The following is a 16,519-nucleotide window of genomic DNA, read 5'->3' as shown; positions in this document are numbered from 1 at the left end:
ATTTTAAAAATAAAAAGGGGCGAGAACTGTGCCCTTTTCTTTTTCTCCCAGGATTCTGGGATGCTGGTATTTTTCAAATGCCGTTTGCTATTAGATGTTTTGATGTGAATTTTGGCTGCTGTAGTTAACTATGCTTACTTTTTACCCTAGTTGTAAAGCACTTCAGTGATAGAGATAGACCAGTGCAAATGGTAGGCAAGAAGAAACAGGGAAGGTAAATCAGGAGATACTTTTATGAGAATAAGAATTGCTTTTGAATTGAGACATTTTAGAGCGCATAAGTAAGTATGCTCATGGTCCTTTTATTTCATGTATTTGAATCCTAGAATTTTCCAAATAGCTTCAGGGCGTCCAAAAATGAGTTTTTGTGAGGTAGTTTGAATTTAGTCCTTCAGAGATGCTTTCTGCCAAGAAAGTATGTAATCCTTGTTTCTGGGCTGCCAGCATGTTTGGCTTAGGAACATATGATAGATATGTTTGTATTTATGTGTATATATCATTTTAGATTGTAGCCCTATATCCTTGCTCATCAGATTATAGGTTGCACAGCTAACAGCTGCAAACACTGATAGAAAGCAGGGTTTATGGCAGTGCTTCTGGATGTCTGCTTATCAAACAGAATGAGAAACTCCTCTTGGCCACATTTATATTCAGAATTCACTGTTGAAGTCTTTAACAATTTAGGGATTAAATGTCTTCAGTTTAGAAAACTGAAATTTAGATCTTTGTTTTAGAGTATTTATAACATAAACTGGCAGATTCACCTGTGGATGATATAGTAGGTGTGGGATTTAGTTTCTAAGGGAAAGAAAATTTCATTCTCTACGTTTAGGGATTATTATTTATAATAATATTTATATTTGGTTGATGTTTTCAAGTCTTATATTTGGTTGATGTTTTCTTTGCCTTTTAGATTCTCCCGGGCTCCTCCAATTTGAAGTGTGTCCCCTCTCAGAGTCCCGTTTCAGTGTATCTTTTCAACACCCTGTGAATGACTCCCTGGTGTGTGGTGAGTTGTATGGGTGATTATCACCTCTCTCAGGGCAGCAGTTTGGTTCCTTTATTTCATTTTGAAAAGTCAGAAGCTGAATCTAACTCAAATACCTCCTATATATTTTGTCTTTCAGTGGTCATGGATGTGCAGGACTCAACACATGTGAGCTGTAAACTCTACAAGGGGCTGTCAGATGCACTCATCTGCACAGATGACTTCATTGCCAAAGTTGTTCAAAGGTAGCACTAGCCCTTTTTCATCAGAGTCCCAGTAACAGGTGTATAAGTAATGTTTTTTTTCAGTATTAGAGTGAATTGGAAATTGAGGAGGAAAGCATTTACTCACTGCTTTGAATTCACTCTTCTCTGCTTTCGGATTAAAAAACAGTATGAGCTTTGGCCTTTAAAGTATCATTATGAGAGTAATAGGAAGTAAGGTACGTAACTTCAGGCCCAGCATTAGGGTTCTTGTAGGAGGGAAAGCTGAAATAAGATGTAGATTTTTTTTTCACTTATCTTGCCACTTTTTTATTTATTTTTTTCTTGATTGATTTTTAGAGAGGAAGGGAGAGGGAGAGAGAGAGAGAAACATCGATAAGAGAAACATCGATGAGAGAGAACATCAATTGGCCACCTCTTGCATGCCCCTTACTGGGGATTTGGCCCACAACCTGGGCTTGTGCCCTGACCGGGAATCGAACCGGCAACCTCTTGATACATGGGGCAATGCTCAGCCAACGAGCCACACTGGCCAGGCTTATCCTGTCACTTTTTAATATATGTATCATGTCAGTGGCAGTATGTGGGAAGATACTTAAGCCAGTCAGCTTTCCAGAAACATTAAATGTAATTTTGAGGTTTTCTTTCTTTTTTTTTTTTTCGTTTTTTGTTCAGATAGAGTGGGAGGGAGAGAGAGGAAGAGAGAGAGAGAGAAACATCGACATGAAAGAGACACATCAAGTGGTTGCCACCTGCACAACCCAGCCAGGGCCGGGGCCAAACTGCAACCAAGGTACGCGCCCTTAGCGGGAACCGAACCCAGGTATCTCTGGACCGCAGGCCGACGCTCTAACCACTAAGCCAGACAGGCCAGGGCGAGGTTTTCTTAAGAAGGTACTAGTGAACTGTTTTGTAAATAAATTTTATTGGAACGCCGTGTTTGTTTACATATTGTCTGTGGTGGTTTTTAAGCTATGATGGCAGAGTAGTTTGACAGAAGCCATATGATCTTCAAGAGCCTAAACTGTTACTAATTGGCCCTTTAAGAAAGGTTGCTGACATGTTCTAGAGCAAAATGTTTTCAGACACGGGTTTATAAATATATATGTACAAGATAGAAAGTGCTTTGCTTTATTTATTTATTTATTTATTATCCTCACCTGAGGACATTTTCCAGTGTTTGGTTCAGATAGAGTGGTAGGGAGAGAGAGAGAGAAACATCGACGTGAAAGGGACACATCGGTTGGTTGCCACCCACATGACCCAACCAGGGCTGGGGACAAACTGCAACCAAGGTACGTGCCCCTAGCGGGAACCGAACCCAGGTCTCTCCAGACAGCAAGCTGATGCTCCAACCACTGAGCCAAACTGGCCAGGGCGAAAGTGCTTTGCTTTAAATAAACAAGATTTCATACTAGTAGTACCACTTTTCATGGTATAACTTTGGGGTGATCTAAACCATTAAGGTTTAGAACTTGATGGGTCAAGATATTTTTCTAGTGATTCATTAGTTAAGATAAAATCATATATCCCATTAATCACATGTCAGGTTCCAAAAGAGGAGGGCATTTAGTTACTGAGTTAAGTTTTACCAGTTTTATTTTAATGCATTATAATATCTAATTATTTGGACTCTTGTTTATGGTTTGTTTTTGGTGGTGCTTCCAAAGAGGTTGACAATAGTCTACCAGTCCAGATTTAAAAAAAAATTTTTTTTCTTTATTGATTTTAGAGAGAGAGGGAGATGGAGAGAGAGAGAGAGAAACATCAGTGAGAGAGAACATCGATTGGCTGCCTCATGCATGCCCCCACTTGGGGATTTGGCCCACAACCTGGGCATGTGCCCTGACCGTGAATCAAACCCACAACCTCTTGATGCATGGGCTGATGCTCAACCACTGAGTCACACCAGCTAGGCCCCGTCCAGATTCTTTTTAGAATAAATTGACCCAAAGCTCTGGCATTTCATTTGGGGTTATTTGCCTTCCCTGAAAACTGCATTACTGTAAACCTCTAAGGACATATCTAAATCACAGGAAAAATTAAAGCCTGTTTTCTCTGATGAAAACTTGGTTTCATTCAGTAGCTCCTGCAATGTTAACTTTGTTTTTTCCATCTTATCTTACAGATGTATGTCCATCCCTGTGACGATGAGGGCTATTCGGAGGAAGGCTGAAACCATTCAGGCCGACACCCCAGCACTGTCCCTCATTGCAGAGACAGTTGAAGACATGGTGAAAAAGAACCTGCCCCCGGCTAGCAGCCCAGGGTATGGCATGACCACAGGCAACAACCCAATGAGTGGTACCACTACACCAACCAACACCTTTCCGGGGGGTCCCATTACCACCTTGTTTAATATGAGCATGAGCATCAAAGATCGGCATGAGTCGGTGGGCCATGGGGAGGACTTCAGCAAGGTGTCTCAGAACCCAATTCTTACCAGTTTGTTGCAAATCACAGGGAACGGGGGGTCTACCATTGGCTCGAGTCCGACCCCTCCTCATCACACGCCGCCACCTGTCTCTTCGATGGCCGGCAACACCAAGAATCACCCGATGCTCATGAACCTTCTTAAAGATAATCCTGCCCAGGATTTTTCAACCCTTTATGGATGCAGTCCTTTAGAAAGGCAGAACTCCTCTTCCGGCTCACCCCGGATGGAAATGTGCTCGGGAAGCAACAAGACAAAGAAGAAGAAGTCATCAAGATTACTACCTGACAAACCCAAGCATCAGACTGAAGATGACTTTCAGAGGGAGCTGTTTTCAATGGATGTTGACTCACAGAACCCTATATTTGATGTCAATATGACAGCTGACACGCTGGATACACCACACATCACTCCAGCTCCAAGCCAGTGTAGCACTCCCCCAACAACTTACCCACAACCAGTACCTCACCCCCAACCCAGTATTCAAAGGATGGTCCGACTATCCAGTTCAGACAGCATTGGCCCAGATGTAACCGATATCCTTTCAGACATTGCAGAAGAAGCCTCTAAACTTCCCAGCACTAGTGATGATTGCCCACCCATTGGCACCCCTGTTCGAGATTCTTCAAGCTCTGGGCATTCTCAGAGTGCCCTCTTTGACCCTGATGTCTTTCAAACCAATAATAATGAAAATCCATACACTGATCCGGCAGATCTTATTGCAGATGCTGCTGGAAGCCCCAGTAGTGACTCTCCTACCAATCATTTTTTTTCTGATGGAGTAGATTTCAATCCTGATTTGTTGAATAGCCAGAGCCAAAGTGATTTTGTAGAAGAATACTTTGATGAAAGCAGCCAAAGTGGAGATAATGATGATTTCAAAGGATTTGCATCTCAGGCACTAAATACTTTGGGGGTGCCAATGCTTGGAGGTGATAATGGGGAGACTAAGTTTAAAGGCAATAGCCAAGCTGACACGGTTGATTTCAGTATTATAGCAGTGGCTGGTAAGGCTCTGGGTTCTGCAGATCTTATGGAGCATCACAGTGGTAGCCAGAGTCCTTTATTGACCACTGGGGACTTAGCAAAAGAAAAGACTCAAAAGAGAGTAAAAGAAGGCAATGGCACCAGTAATAGTAGTTTGTCAGGGCCAGGATTAGATAGCAAACCAGGAAAGCGCAGTCGGACCCCTTCTAATGATGGCAAAAGCAAAGATAAGCCCCCAAAGCGGAAAAAGGCAGACACTGAAGGAAAGTCTCCATCTCACAGTTCTAACCGACCTTTCACCCCACCTACCAGTACAGGTGGATCCAAATCTCCAGGCAGTTCAGGAAGGTCTCAGACTCCCCCAGGTGTTGCCACACCACCCATTCCCAAAATCACTATTCAGATTCCTAAGGGAACTGTGATGGTGGGCAAGCCCTCTTCTCATAGTCAGTATACCAGCAGTGGTTCTGTGTCTTCCTCAGGCAGTAAAAGCCACCATAGCCATTCTTCCTCCTCTTCTTCCTCATCTGCTTCCAACTCAGGCAAGATGAAAAACAGTAAATCAGAAGGTTCATCAAGTTCTAAGTTAAGTAGCAGTATATATTCTAGCCAAGGGTCTTCTGGGTCTAGCCAGTCCAAAAACTCATCCCAGTCTGGGGGGAAGCCAGGCTCCTCTCCCATTACCAAGCATGGACTGAGCAGTGGCTCCAGCAGCACCAAGATGAAACTTCAAGGGAAGCCATCATCACTTATGAATCCTTTAAGTAAACCAAACATATCCCCTTCTCATTCAAGGCCACCTGGAGGCTCTGATAAGCTTGCCTCTCCAATGAAACCTGTTCCTGGGACTCCACCAGCCTCTAAAGCCAAGTCCCCTATCAGTTCAGGTTCTGGTGGTTCTCATATGTCTGGAACTGGTTCAAGCACTGGTATGAAGTCATCTTCAGGGTTAGGATCCTCAGGCTCATTGAAAACTCCCCCATCATCTAATTCTTGTACAGCATCATCATCTTCCTTTTCCTCAAGTGGCTCTTCCATGTCATCCTCTCAGAACCAGCATGGGAGTTCCAAAGGGAAATCTCCCAGCAGAAATAAGAAGCCGTCCTTAACAGCTGTCATAGATAAACTGAAGCATGGGGTTGTCACCAGTGGCCCTGGAGGTGAAGACCCAATGGATGGCCAGATGGGGGTGAGCACAAATTCTTCTAGCCATCCTATGTCCTCCAAACATAACATGTCAGGAGGAGAGTTTCAGGGCAAGCGTGAGAAAAGTGATAAAGATAAATCAAAGGTTTCCACCTCAGGTGGCTCAGTGGATTCATCTAAGAAGACTTCAGAGTCAAAAAATGTGGGGAGCACGGGTGTGGCAAAAATTATTATCAGTAAGCATGATGGGGGATCCCCCAGCATTAAAGCCAAAGTGACTTTGCAGAAACCTGGGGAAAGTAGTGGAGAAGGGCTTAGGCCTCAGATGGCCTCTTCCAAAAACTATGGCTCTCCACTCATCAGTGGTTCCACTCCAAAGCATGAGCGTGGCTCTCCCAGCCATAGTAAGTCACCAGCATATACCCCCCAGAATCTGGACAGTGAAAGTGAGTCAGGCTCCTCCATAGCAGAGAAATCTTATCAGAACAGTCCCAGCTCAGATGATGGCATCCGACCACTTCCAGAATACAGCACAGAAAAGCATAAGAAGCACAAAAAAGAAAAGAAGAAAGTAAAAGATAAAGATCGGGACCGGGATCGGGACAAAGAACGAGACAAGAAAAAGTCTCATAGCATCAAGCCAGAGAGTTGGTCTAAATCACCCATCTCTTCAGATCAGTCCTTGTCTATGACAAGTAACACAATCTTATCTACAGATAGGCCCTCAAGGCTCAGCCCTGACTTTATGATTGGGGAGGAAGATGATGATCTTATGGATGTGGCCCTGATTGGCAATTAGGAACCTTACTTTTTAAGAAAAAAACATGGGCAGAGAAAAACTAATAAGCTTAGAGGCAAACCACCATAAGGGGTGAGTCGGACAGGTTGTGTTTAAGAATGTTAAATGGCATGTCTTTGACACTGAGCTGGGTGAATTTAGAAAGACATAGCCAGACCCTACTAAAGAGACCAGAGGTTTGATTCTAGGGTTTGGTTACTAAGAATCACTGCTCCTTTGCCAGAAAAAAAAGTTAAAATACTTGCTTATGAAAGGGAGTGGGTGGGAGGGGCATAGGGCGAGGGAAGGGTGGGAATCAGTTTTGTGGGAAATATTCATATATTTTTTTTCTCCCTTTTTCCATTTTTAGGCCATGATTTAAACTCAATTTTAGTGCATGTATGTGAAGGGCTGGGTTGAAAGTGAAAAAGCAATACATTCCTTGATGCATTTGCATGAAGGTTGTTGACCTTTGTTTGGGTAGTTGTCCATTTGAGGCATGGACAAATGAAGGACTTGGGTTATTTTGGACACTTAAGTAATGTTTGGTGTCTGTTCTTAGGAGTGTTTTGGGGAGGGAAGATCATTTTAGCTATTTATTTGTAATATTTTAACCCTTTATCTGTTTTTATACAGTATTTCTTTCTAATTCTATGAGGTTCAGGGTTCAACATGATGGGAGGTAGAAGAACAAGGTTTATTTGGTTATAGGGAGCTTGTAGCTTGTGCTGGTACTATAGCATCAAGCCCAAGCAAATTAGTCAGAGCCCACCTTTGAAGTTAAGAAGAAACCAAAATGGTATTTTTTGTTTTAGGAGGTTTTTCATAGGTTTCAGACATAGGAATATTAGGAGTTACCTCCCTGTGGAGGTATTGATTTATAATCTTTCTTTCCTTTACAAAAAAGCTGGGCTGGCTTTTTGGGATGTAAACATGTTTTCAGATGCAGTAAGGTTTAATGTGGGACAACCTTCCTGACCCAGTGGCATGAAAACCATTGCAGAATTAATTGTTCTCCTATTTCCACAATGTGCCAAAAGTCCACACCCCAACATTTTGTTTGTAGGAGAACAAATGCCATTCCTGAGAGCTGGGCTCCTTTTTCTTCACAAGGAGGAGTCCAGACTTTAATCACTCATGCTCCCTTAGATAAAACAGTAAAAAAATTTCAGCCATAGTTCACTTAAAACAATTTCAAGCTCACTTGAAATAAAGGGGCCTGGAATGCTAGGTGGGCATGAAGATAAACCCTTGCTACTGTGTAGCAACAAAATTGGACCTTTTTGGAGGAATAGGTCTGAGTCTGGATTCTGGGGGACATCAATAAGAAGCCCTTCTCATAAATATAAAAATCCAGGAGACCATTTGAGTGCAACACAAGTTCTCAGTATTCGGAGGGTCCTCTCAAAATTCTGCGGCCTTACTTTGATTTTTGACACCTGCACTGTGCCATTCCTGATGATTCCATTCAGGATCTGTATCAGCAGGACGGGGCACAGTCCCCAGCACAACTCTTCTGGATTAAAAAAAAAAAAAGCCAGGTGATTCATTTGTATATGTGTGTGATAAATGGAGTGACTTCATCAGATATTGAAGAAGATTTCTATATTCAGCTCTTTCTGCAGGTGGAGTTAGTATAGAGTTGGAAAAATCAGCTTTGGCTTCTTTCCTGACTGTCTCTGATTTCCTCTAGTGTTCTCCCTTTTCTGGTCATCAGCTCTCGACAACTCTGCCACTTTTGTGTCCCAAGGTAATAAGAAGTAGGAAACGAAACATTGCAAAGTGGAGCAAGAAAAGTTATCGGTTACCGTATCAGAGTCAAATGTCTTGGGTGACACTAAGGAGGACATGGGCAAGGTGATACCAGAGTGCTTTATCTTGTGATGCTGATACAGTAGCAGCCTCTCAGACATACAACCAGGTTGGATTTCTCACAAGTTTCTCACCTAGTTTTGAATCCTATCCCATTGGTTTCTGCAGGAAAAAAAAAAGTTATGTGGTGTTTAAGTTTGTTCTGGGTGGGGATATCTTATGGGGAATGTACTGCATAGTATCAGGGGCTCAGCTCCCCCAAGCAGAGCCAACAAATACCAAAATGAGTAAACTGGGAAGCTTTTTCTCTCTTTCTGTCTTCATCCCAGATCAAAGGATCCCGAGTTAGGATCTGGATGAAGGATAAGCCCCTGAATTGTCGATGGGCACACCCCACACACTGACCCAGCATCTGAACTTGCTTAACAGGGAGCCGGGGCTAAACTGCTTCACCCTGCCTGAGAACCAGGGAGCACTGCATTTCTCCACAGGGTGGAGGAGAAGAGGCAGAGTTAAACCAAGCCTGGGACACCTCCCTCCTGTCTAGGTGTACTCATTCTCCTGTTTCAAAAGACGGCAAGGACATGAAGTCAACTTCTACCTATCTTCTGCTGCTGGTGTCTTATGTATTCTTTGTTTGACTTGATTCCTCTTCTGTCTTTTGGCTTCATGTTAGGGGTTCTTGGTTAAAACCTGCTCTGATGTACATGAAGATTTCAGGTTCAAAATCAGTGTGTTTTAAAATAAGTATGGGGGTGGGGGAATGAAGCAGGATATAATTGCCAAAACCAGGCTTGAGGTTGATAGCTCTTGGAAAGATTTTCCTTAAGGCCTAGATCTAAAAATTTAGTGCAGCAGTATCATGAATTCTCAGAAAAACAATAACCACCTTTTAGGGAGCCTGAGTCACACAGTATTAAGTTAAATTACTGAAAGCAGATGCCAGTATAGGAAACATTCACAACCCCCGAGCAATCTCATTTTCTTTTACCTTATATTTTTTTCCTTCTTTTAAATTCTTCTCCCTGATTTCTACCCTTAAGTTAGTTTTTTGAAGGGTAGGAAGTACTTAACATCTCAGAAACTAGGTTGGGAAACATGTTCAGCTGTAAAAACTGGGATTTAAATTTTGAGTTTTAAAAATGTACATCAGGAGCAGCTGGGGAGGGTCTTTTCTAAAATCTTTGAAATTTGATTTTCTGTGTGTATGGCCATTCTGTAAATACTTTGGGGTTTTTCATTTTTTTGAAAGGAGACAAAATCTGGGATTTTTTCCCCCCCATAACATTACAAAAGAACCTGATTATTTACATGCAAATAAACTTTGATAAAAAGTAATATGCCTATGTGTAATAAGTTTATAACCTTTGAATAATTTTCACTTATTCAGCTTTTTAAAAAATCTGGTCGATTAAAATTTTATCAAAAAGTAAAAGTCTCCCTCCAGTAAGTATTCAAAATAGGTTGACTGGGAAAGATAATTGAAATAAACAACTATGAAAGTTTCATTTGATGTACCTACTCCAGCCAGTTTTACTATTTTCTGCAGGCCCTAGTCACCAAATTCATTAGTTCTTGCTTGGAGAAAACTGCTCTTAGGTGATACATAACAAAAAAACTGTTTTTATATGGTTGAAATGAAGCAATAACATTAAAAGTATCTGCAAAGGGAAAGAATATAACATCTAGACCTGGGTTTGTGGGCCTGAAAATTTTACGAAGCTTAGGTTTCTTGTCTAGGATAATGCGGGGTGGGGGTGGGATAATAAGCCTTATAGCTAAAATATACCCATTTTTAAAGCTCTCCAGTACTATTTGTTCTTAAGCTCATAATGAGATTCATAACAAGCTAGCCACTACAACTGCGAATTAAACGAGGTACCAAGACACTCATATCTGCTGGAATTTATGATAATTTCTAATTTATTTTTGGGACGTGATTATGTAGTTTGTCTCTGTTTTAAGGGTAAACTCTTATTCCTAATTCATGTAAATTCGATCACAAATTTCAAGACCTTGTGGACTGGAGTTGCTAAAGAATAATAACGTGATGACAACCTGAGTCAGATAAACGTCATAGTTTCCTTGCCACAAACACCCCCGCCTACTCGTCCAGACACGCTTGTTTCTCCCGCCAAAGTGGCGTCAGGATCAGGTCCTCACCAACCAGAACCCTGATTGGAGGACAGGCAGGCAGTAGAGCCCATTGGACGCCAGAGGCGGTCCGGTGGCGGAGAGGCGGGGGGAAGCCAAAGGCCATTCTGCCTCGCCCGCCCCCACTTCCACCTAAACGCACCCCTCCCCCAGCTAAAAGAATAGTCGCCCAGCTCCAGCACTGCACCCCCTGACACCAAGGCGCGAGGCGCAGCTTCGCTGCATATCCCCGGAGCAGTGGGCAGCGCAATTATCTCCCTGGCCTGATCCATGCACAGGGAGACCCACGCCCCGCAGCGGCCCTCCAGGCCTCCCTGCAACACCTGGTAATGCAATCCACGGGGGCGGCGGCGGCGACGGCAGCAACAGCAGCACTGCCCCAGTCTAGAGGCAACCAGAAAGAGGAAAATGGCTCCGAGCAGGGACCGCCTGCTGCACTTTGGGTTCAAGGCGACAGTGAGTGATAGGGGAAGGGAGTTGGGTGGCCGGGAAGGACGTGTGTGGCAGCACAGGCAATCTGGGAAGAAGCGACTAGACTTAGCGGGTTGGGGGCAACTAGACAGAAAGCTCAAGTGCTTGGTGGGTTGATGCGTGCTCCATGCCCGCGGGAGGGGAACAGGGGGCTCCGGTGCTGCGTGCAGTTGTCCTGCTTTCCTCTCTCTCCCGGGTCCGCGAGCACACGCGCACTAGCACCCGCCCCACAGCCCCTCCCATACACAAATACACACAGACACATAGACACTTCCCTGCCTCTCCAGTTCGCGGTGGGCTCGCCTGCCTGGGAGGCGAGAGGGGGCTTGTGCCTCAGCCGCACTCCGGCCGCTCCCAGGCCGACCGGCCTCGGCTGCGCCGAGAGTGGGGGAGGGGTGGTCCCGCGCCGCCGCGCGCTCCTCCTTCCCCTCCCCACGCTGTTCCGAGGCCCGGGCGGCTCTGCCCAATGAGGAGCGGCGTTGCTGGCAGGTGGAGAGTGTTTTTGTTTTGGGTTGAAGTTGAGGCTGAGGAGAGAGAAGAGCTAGCGACGAGCAGTCGCCGCCGACGGCGCCGCGGGGGGAGGAGGAGGAGGCCCAGCCGGAGTTGAGAGGTCTTTCCTCCCCGCTGACGGCCCTTGCCCGCCGCTCCTCTGCCTCCTCCCTGTCCCGGAACTCCCGGGCCTGCCCGGGGCCCCGCGTCTTTGCACTCCGCTCGCCGCAGCGCCCGCTCCGGGCCGCACCCGCCGGCCTCATGAGGAGGGACGTGAACGGAGTGACCAAGAGCAGGTTTGAGGTGTGAGCTTGGTGGGGCTAGGGCGGCGTGAGGAAGGCAATTCCCGCTCTCGTGCCCCGAAAATTCCCTCCGCTCGGAGCCTCCTCCCTTGCCTGGCGCCGACACCCACCCGCCGCTGGAGCTACCAGACTTCTTCCCCCATCCTCGCGACCCGAAAGCCTAGTGCAGCTCGGCTTCCCCAGTCCTCCTCGCTGGTCGCTTCCTGCGTCTTCCATTCGCGGACCCCGGCAGGGGATTAGTTCTGGCGCCCTAATTCCCCCCTCCCCCCAGTATCTCTCGGCTTTTCATTCTTTACACAACCCTTGGCTTGCTTCCCCTCAACCCGGCAGAAAAAGCATCACAGCTCGGATTGACCGGAACTTGCTTTTCTTTCTGCCACCTTGTTCATGGAGCGAGGGGGAAGTTATGGGCCAGGGGGCCATTTGTCCGAGTTTGAGAGACCTTGGTTAAACGGGGGAAGTGGGTGGTAGGGTGGGATGAGAGAGACGGCTAGGGGTTTTCGGTGCCGTGTTTGGTTGGGTATTGTTCTGATACTTCCTCTTCTTTCCCGTTTAGTTTGTACTTTTGTAGCTCATTGTTTTGGGGAACTCTTAGACGTGTACAGGTTTTGAGATTGGGACGAAGATCTGAGACATTTCAGAAAATCCATTCAAGTCTGTTCGTCTCTAAGAACTACTCTAACAAGAGAGGTTTATTTATGGTCATGAAATTGAGAAATGGATGAGGAAATAAGGAAACATCTGAAAAGCGTCTTCAGAGAGTAGTCACCGTGTGGGGAAATGATTCCTTTGGAAAGAAGTATTGTAACTACAAACGAATTACAGTAGTAGAGTAATTTACAAGAAGGTTTATCAAGGGGGTGAGAGAAAAACTTCTCCAAAACAACAATTAGAGAAAATGTTACCTGGCCTTTTCTGGCAGAGGATTGGGCTGACCTGGGATCTCTCACAGCTCAGTGTACATCTCACTCGGTGTTTTTCTTCATTTCCATTTGAAGGATGAAATTGTAAGACGGTGAGACAGAAGTTTCAGGAAACTTGCCAGCTAGGTGCAGAGGGTGAAATTGTTACCTGAAAGTCTTCAGTTTAGTCTATTCCTTGATTTCTTTTTATGCTTATGGGGAAAATATCAAGATAGGAAGTGTTTGGGGGGAGTTTAAATTAAAAACTAGTGTTGTTGCAGGAGAGTAGTGGAGAAAAATTATGAAATTGGTCTCCTTAAGGTTTTCATATTTAACTTCATCACAGGAAGAAAGCATACTGGGTATCATTTGTTTTTACTTTAATAGAACATTATGTTGTCCTAGCGTAGAGAGATGCAGTGAGCTTAATTTTTGGTGTTTTCATATTTAGTACTGCTGTAAAAGTTGGGACTGTAGTTATACTTACTGAGCAGACATTTAGCAGTTAACAGGAATCTTGAAAGTACTCAAATAAGATTTGAGTGGGGGACAGCTCTTTATCACTGTGCTATTCACTTTTAGATTGTGCCAGTAACTGTTGGAAAGAGTTCTTTTGTAGTATGTGCTTTAAGATTGCATTGTTATATCCTATTTTTATAATTTATTTTCAATTTGTAGTTTATCTCTAGTAGTGGTACTAAAATAATAAGACTTTTGCTTTATTAAGCATGTCTGTTTACTGTGATTGGTATGTAACTGGCAGTTACAGCTTTCTAAACGTTTCTTAGAAGATTAAAAAAAGAGTAAGGGGCGGGGGGGGGGGACCCTCTTTGTACAGTGTTCATGCTTTAAGTGTTTATAAACCAAAAGCTAATCTTTTATTATGTGAAATGTTCCATGCTAGAATACAAATGAGAAGGGCTGGAAATGATGTGTGTTAATGAGCTTCATTATCTGAGTATTTCTTTACTTTTGTTCCTTTGTTTTTTCCTTTTTGCCTTCTTTTTCTTTTCTTTTTTTTTCATCTGAGTATTTCTTAAAGTCATTTACTTCTTTACTGTCCTAATTTATAAGTAGTAAAACAATAAACTATTTGATTTTTCATGAAGTAATAAACTTACTGCTAATTTATTGAAAACATTTTAAATATTTAGTTTCAGTAGGTAGAAGATGTAGATAAGATAAAGCAGGCTTTTCAAATTTAAAACATTTACATCAAAATTTTTTAAATTCTCAAAATACTCAGAATGCTTTTTATTTTATTAATGCTTTTTAAAGGACTGATAATTTTATAATTGTAAATAGAGAGCTGATCTCTCAGAATTTTTGTGAGTGCAGGAACATTTTATAGCAAATAACTAATTTCAAATTAGTGTTGATTAATACAAAATGTGAAAGATTGTTTTCTTTTTCTTGGTTACATATTTTTCTGAGAGAGGGAAGATAACCTAAGCTTATCTTTTTATAGTTGATTCATTAAAATCTTTTTGTAAGGAATATCTCGTTTATTATGTTTTAGGATGTTGTGACTGGAGGCCACACACTTTAAATCCCACACTCAAGGGTAGAGAGTTACAGAAAAAAATTTAAGGTTAAAAATCAAAACAAAAGAGTACCTGTTAGCCAGATATGTAGTATCCCGTAAATAAATAGCCAAAGTAGATGACTGTTGGATAAAAGAGTTAAAAAGATACATAGATTTGAAAATTATTGTTGTTCATTGTTGTATCACTTTGGCATTAAATCTATACAATAATAACCCTTGAGAGTTAACATAGTCCGGCCATTGTGGCTCAGTGGTTGAGCTTCTACCTATGCACCAAGAGGTTGCCGGTTCGATTCCTAGTCAGGACACGTGCCCAGGTTGTGGGTCCGATCCCCAGTGGTTCATGCAGGAGGCTGCCAGTGGATGTTCTCTCTCATCGATGTTTCTTTCTCTCTTTCCCTCTCCCTTCCTCTCTCTCTACTCAGTAAAGGAAAGAAAAAAAAAGTTAACATAATGTGTGCCCATTGTTTTGCTCTCTTAATGAAATTCATCATTCAAATACTTTATTACTTATAGTAAACTTTGTTTTTCAGCAAATTTTGATAATTTCAAGTTTAATAATAGTTATTGAATGCTTCCTATATATCCAGACACTAAGCTAGGTGTTGTTGCTTTTAAAATTTTTTTTTCTTTATTGATTTTAGACAGAGAGGAAGGGCGAGGAAGAGAGAGACAGAAACATCAGTGAGAGAGAACGTCGATTGGCTGCCTCCTGCATGCCCCGCACTGGGGATTTGGTCCACAACCTGGGCACGCACTCTAACCTGCGACCTCTTGGTACATGGGTTGACGCTCAGCCACTGAGCCACACCGGCTGGGCTAAACGAGGTGTTTTACCTCAGTTACTTCTAATTCTCACAGTTCTGTTTTACAGTTGAGGAAAGCTAGGGCATGAGGAGCATTCAAGTCGCACAGCTAGTAAGTAGGGGAGCCAAGATTCCATTCTGCATTTTTTGACTCCACTCTATCATTCTGCTCTGTTTTTAGCATAATGCAGCATAAAATCTCATAAAATATGTGGAGAAGAGCTTCCTAAAGTTCTTTAGCTAGTATATTTTATTTTGTCTTTGCTATCAAGAGAATGAAGCTACCCATCTTAAGTTCTATAGCCAATGTTATCTTAACACTCAGTGAGATTAGTGACAGACGTGTAAATTTAGATTTTGTTTTTAAGTTAAACCTCTCTACTTTGGCATGCTCTTTGCTAGCTCCATTATGAGAACGCAGTACTTTTGGAGGAAAAATTCCATGTTATTTTAGTTTATTAAAAAGTCCAAGATTTAAAAAGTTATAATGAGCCCTGGCCGTTTTGGCTCAGAGGTTAGAGTGTTGGCCTGCGGTCCGGAGAGACCCGGGTTCGGTTCCCACTAAGGGCATGTACCTGGGTTGCAGTTTGTCCCTGGCCCTGGTTGGGTCGTGCAGGTGGCAGCCACTCGATGTGTCCCTTTCACGTTGATGTTTCTCTCCCTCCCTCTTCCTCCCACTCTGTCTGAACAAAAAATGGAAAAATGTCCTTGCGTGAGGATAAAAATAAATAAATAAATAGTTATAATGATAACTAACTGACATTCAGATATCATTTTACAGTTTATTTATTACCTGGAGATGTTAAGACTCATACAGTTTGGAATTAATAAGCTCTAATTTGGGTATTTTGAAGTATTGTTTATTATTTTTTTTCATTATACCTCACTGCTACTCTGTCTGATAAATCTTTAATATTATAGCCTGCTTTATTTATTTATTTATTTTTAATCCTCACCCGAGGATATTTTTCCATTTTTTGTACAGATAGAATGGGAGGGAGAGAGAGGAAGGGAGAGAGAGTGAGAAACATCGACGTGAAGGGACACATCGAGTGGCTACCACCCGCACGACCAACCAGGGCCGGGGACAAACTGCAACCGAAGTACGTGCCCTTAGCGGGAACCGAACCCGGGTCTCTCCGGACCGCAGGCCGACGCTCTAACCGCTGAGCCAAACTGGTCAGGGCAGCCTGCTTTATTTTATTAATGCAAATTTGTCCAAAATAAGAAAAATCTTGAAGTGCAGTATGGCAAAAAGAATATATTACATTGGGAGGTAAGAGAACTAGATATTGGTCGTGATTTTGCCACCAACTAACTATAATTTTGGTCTTTTTTTTTAATCCTCACCTGAGGATATTTTTTCATTTATTTTCAGACGGGGGTGGGGGTGGGGAGAGAAACATTAATGTGAGAGCGACACATTGATTGGCTGCCTCCCGCACGCCCTGGACCAGGCCAGAGACCGAACTGCACCTGA

At 43.2% G+C, this 16,519-nt stretch overlaps 1 protein-coding gene and 1 long non-coding RNA gene across 5 annotated transcripts in view; one reads left to right on the top strand and one right to left on the bottom strand.

The window, feature by feature from the left end:
* Positions 1-9,707, top strand: part of MED1 (mediator complex subunit 1) — a 31,391-nt gene extending 21,684 nt beyond the window's left edge. For 3 of the 4 annotated variants that reach the window (XM_036268233.1, XM_036268232.1, XM_036268234.1), the window contains 3 exons: positions 914-1,009; positions 1,128-1,233; positions 3,341-6,827. In XM_036268233.1, the coding sequence (XP_036124126.1) occupies positions 914-1,009; positions 1,128-1,233; positions 3,341-6,578 (3,440 nt within the window). In that variant the 3' untranslated portion in view covers positions 6,579-6,827. Of the gene's footprint in view, positions 1-913; positions 1,010-1,127; positions 1,234-3,340 lie in introns of all 4 variants that reach the window. The other variant, XM_036268231.1, reaches the window with a different exon arrangement.
* On the bottom strand, positions 5,066-12,823 carry LOC118633952. Its single transcript, XR_004960316.1, has 3 exons — positions 12,691-12,823; positions 8,504-8,531; positions 5,066-5,160 (listed from the first exon to the last, which is right to left on the bottom strand). It is a non-coding gene; the product is annotated as an uncharacterized LOC118633952 (long non-coding RNA).
* Between the last annotated feature and the right edge of the window lie 3,696 nt (positions 12,824-16,519).

The sequence above is a fragment of the Molossus molossus genome, unplaced genomic scaffold, assembly GCF_014108415.1.
Source record: "Molossus molossus isolate mMolMol1 unplaced genomic scaffold, mMolMol1.p scaffold_m16_p_19, whole genome shotgun sequence".
NCBI lineage: Eukaryota > Metazoa > Chordata > Mammalia > Chiroptera > Molossidae > Molossus > Molossus molossus.
This window is presented reverse-complemented; position numbering and strand designations above follow the sequence as displayed.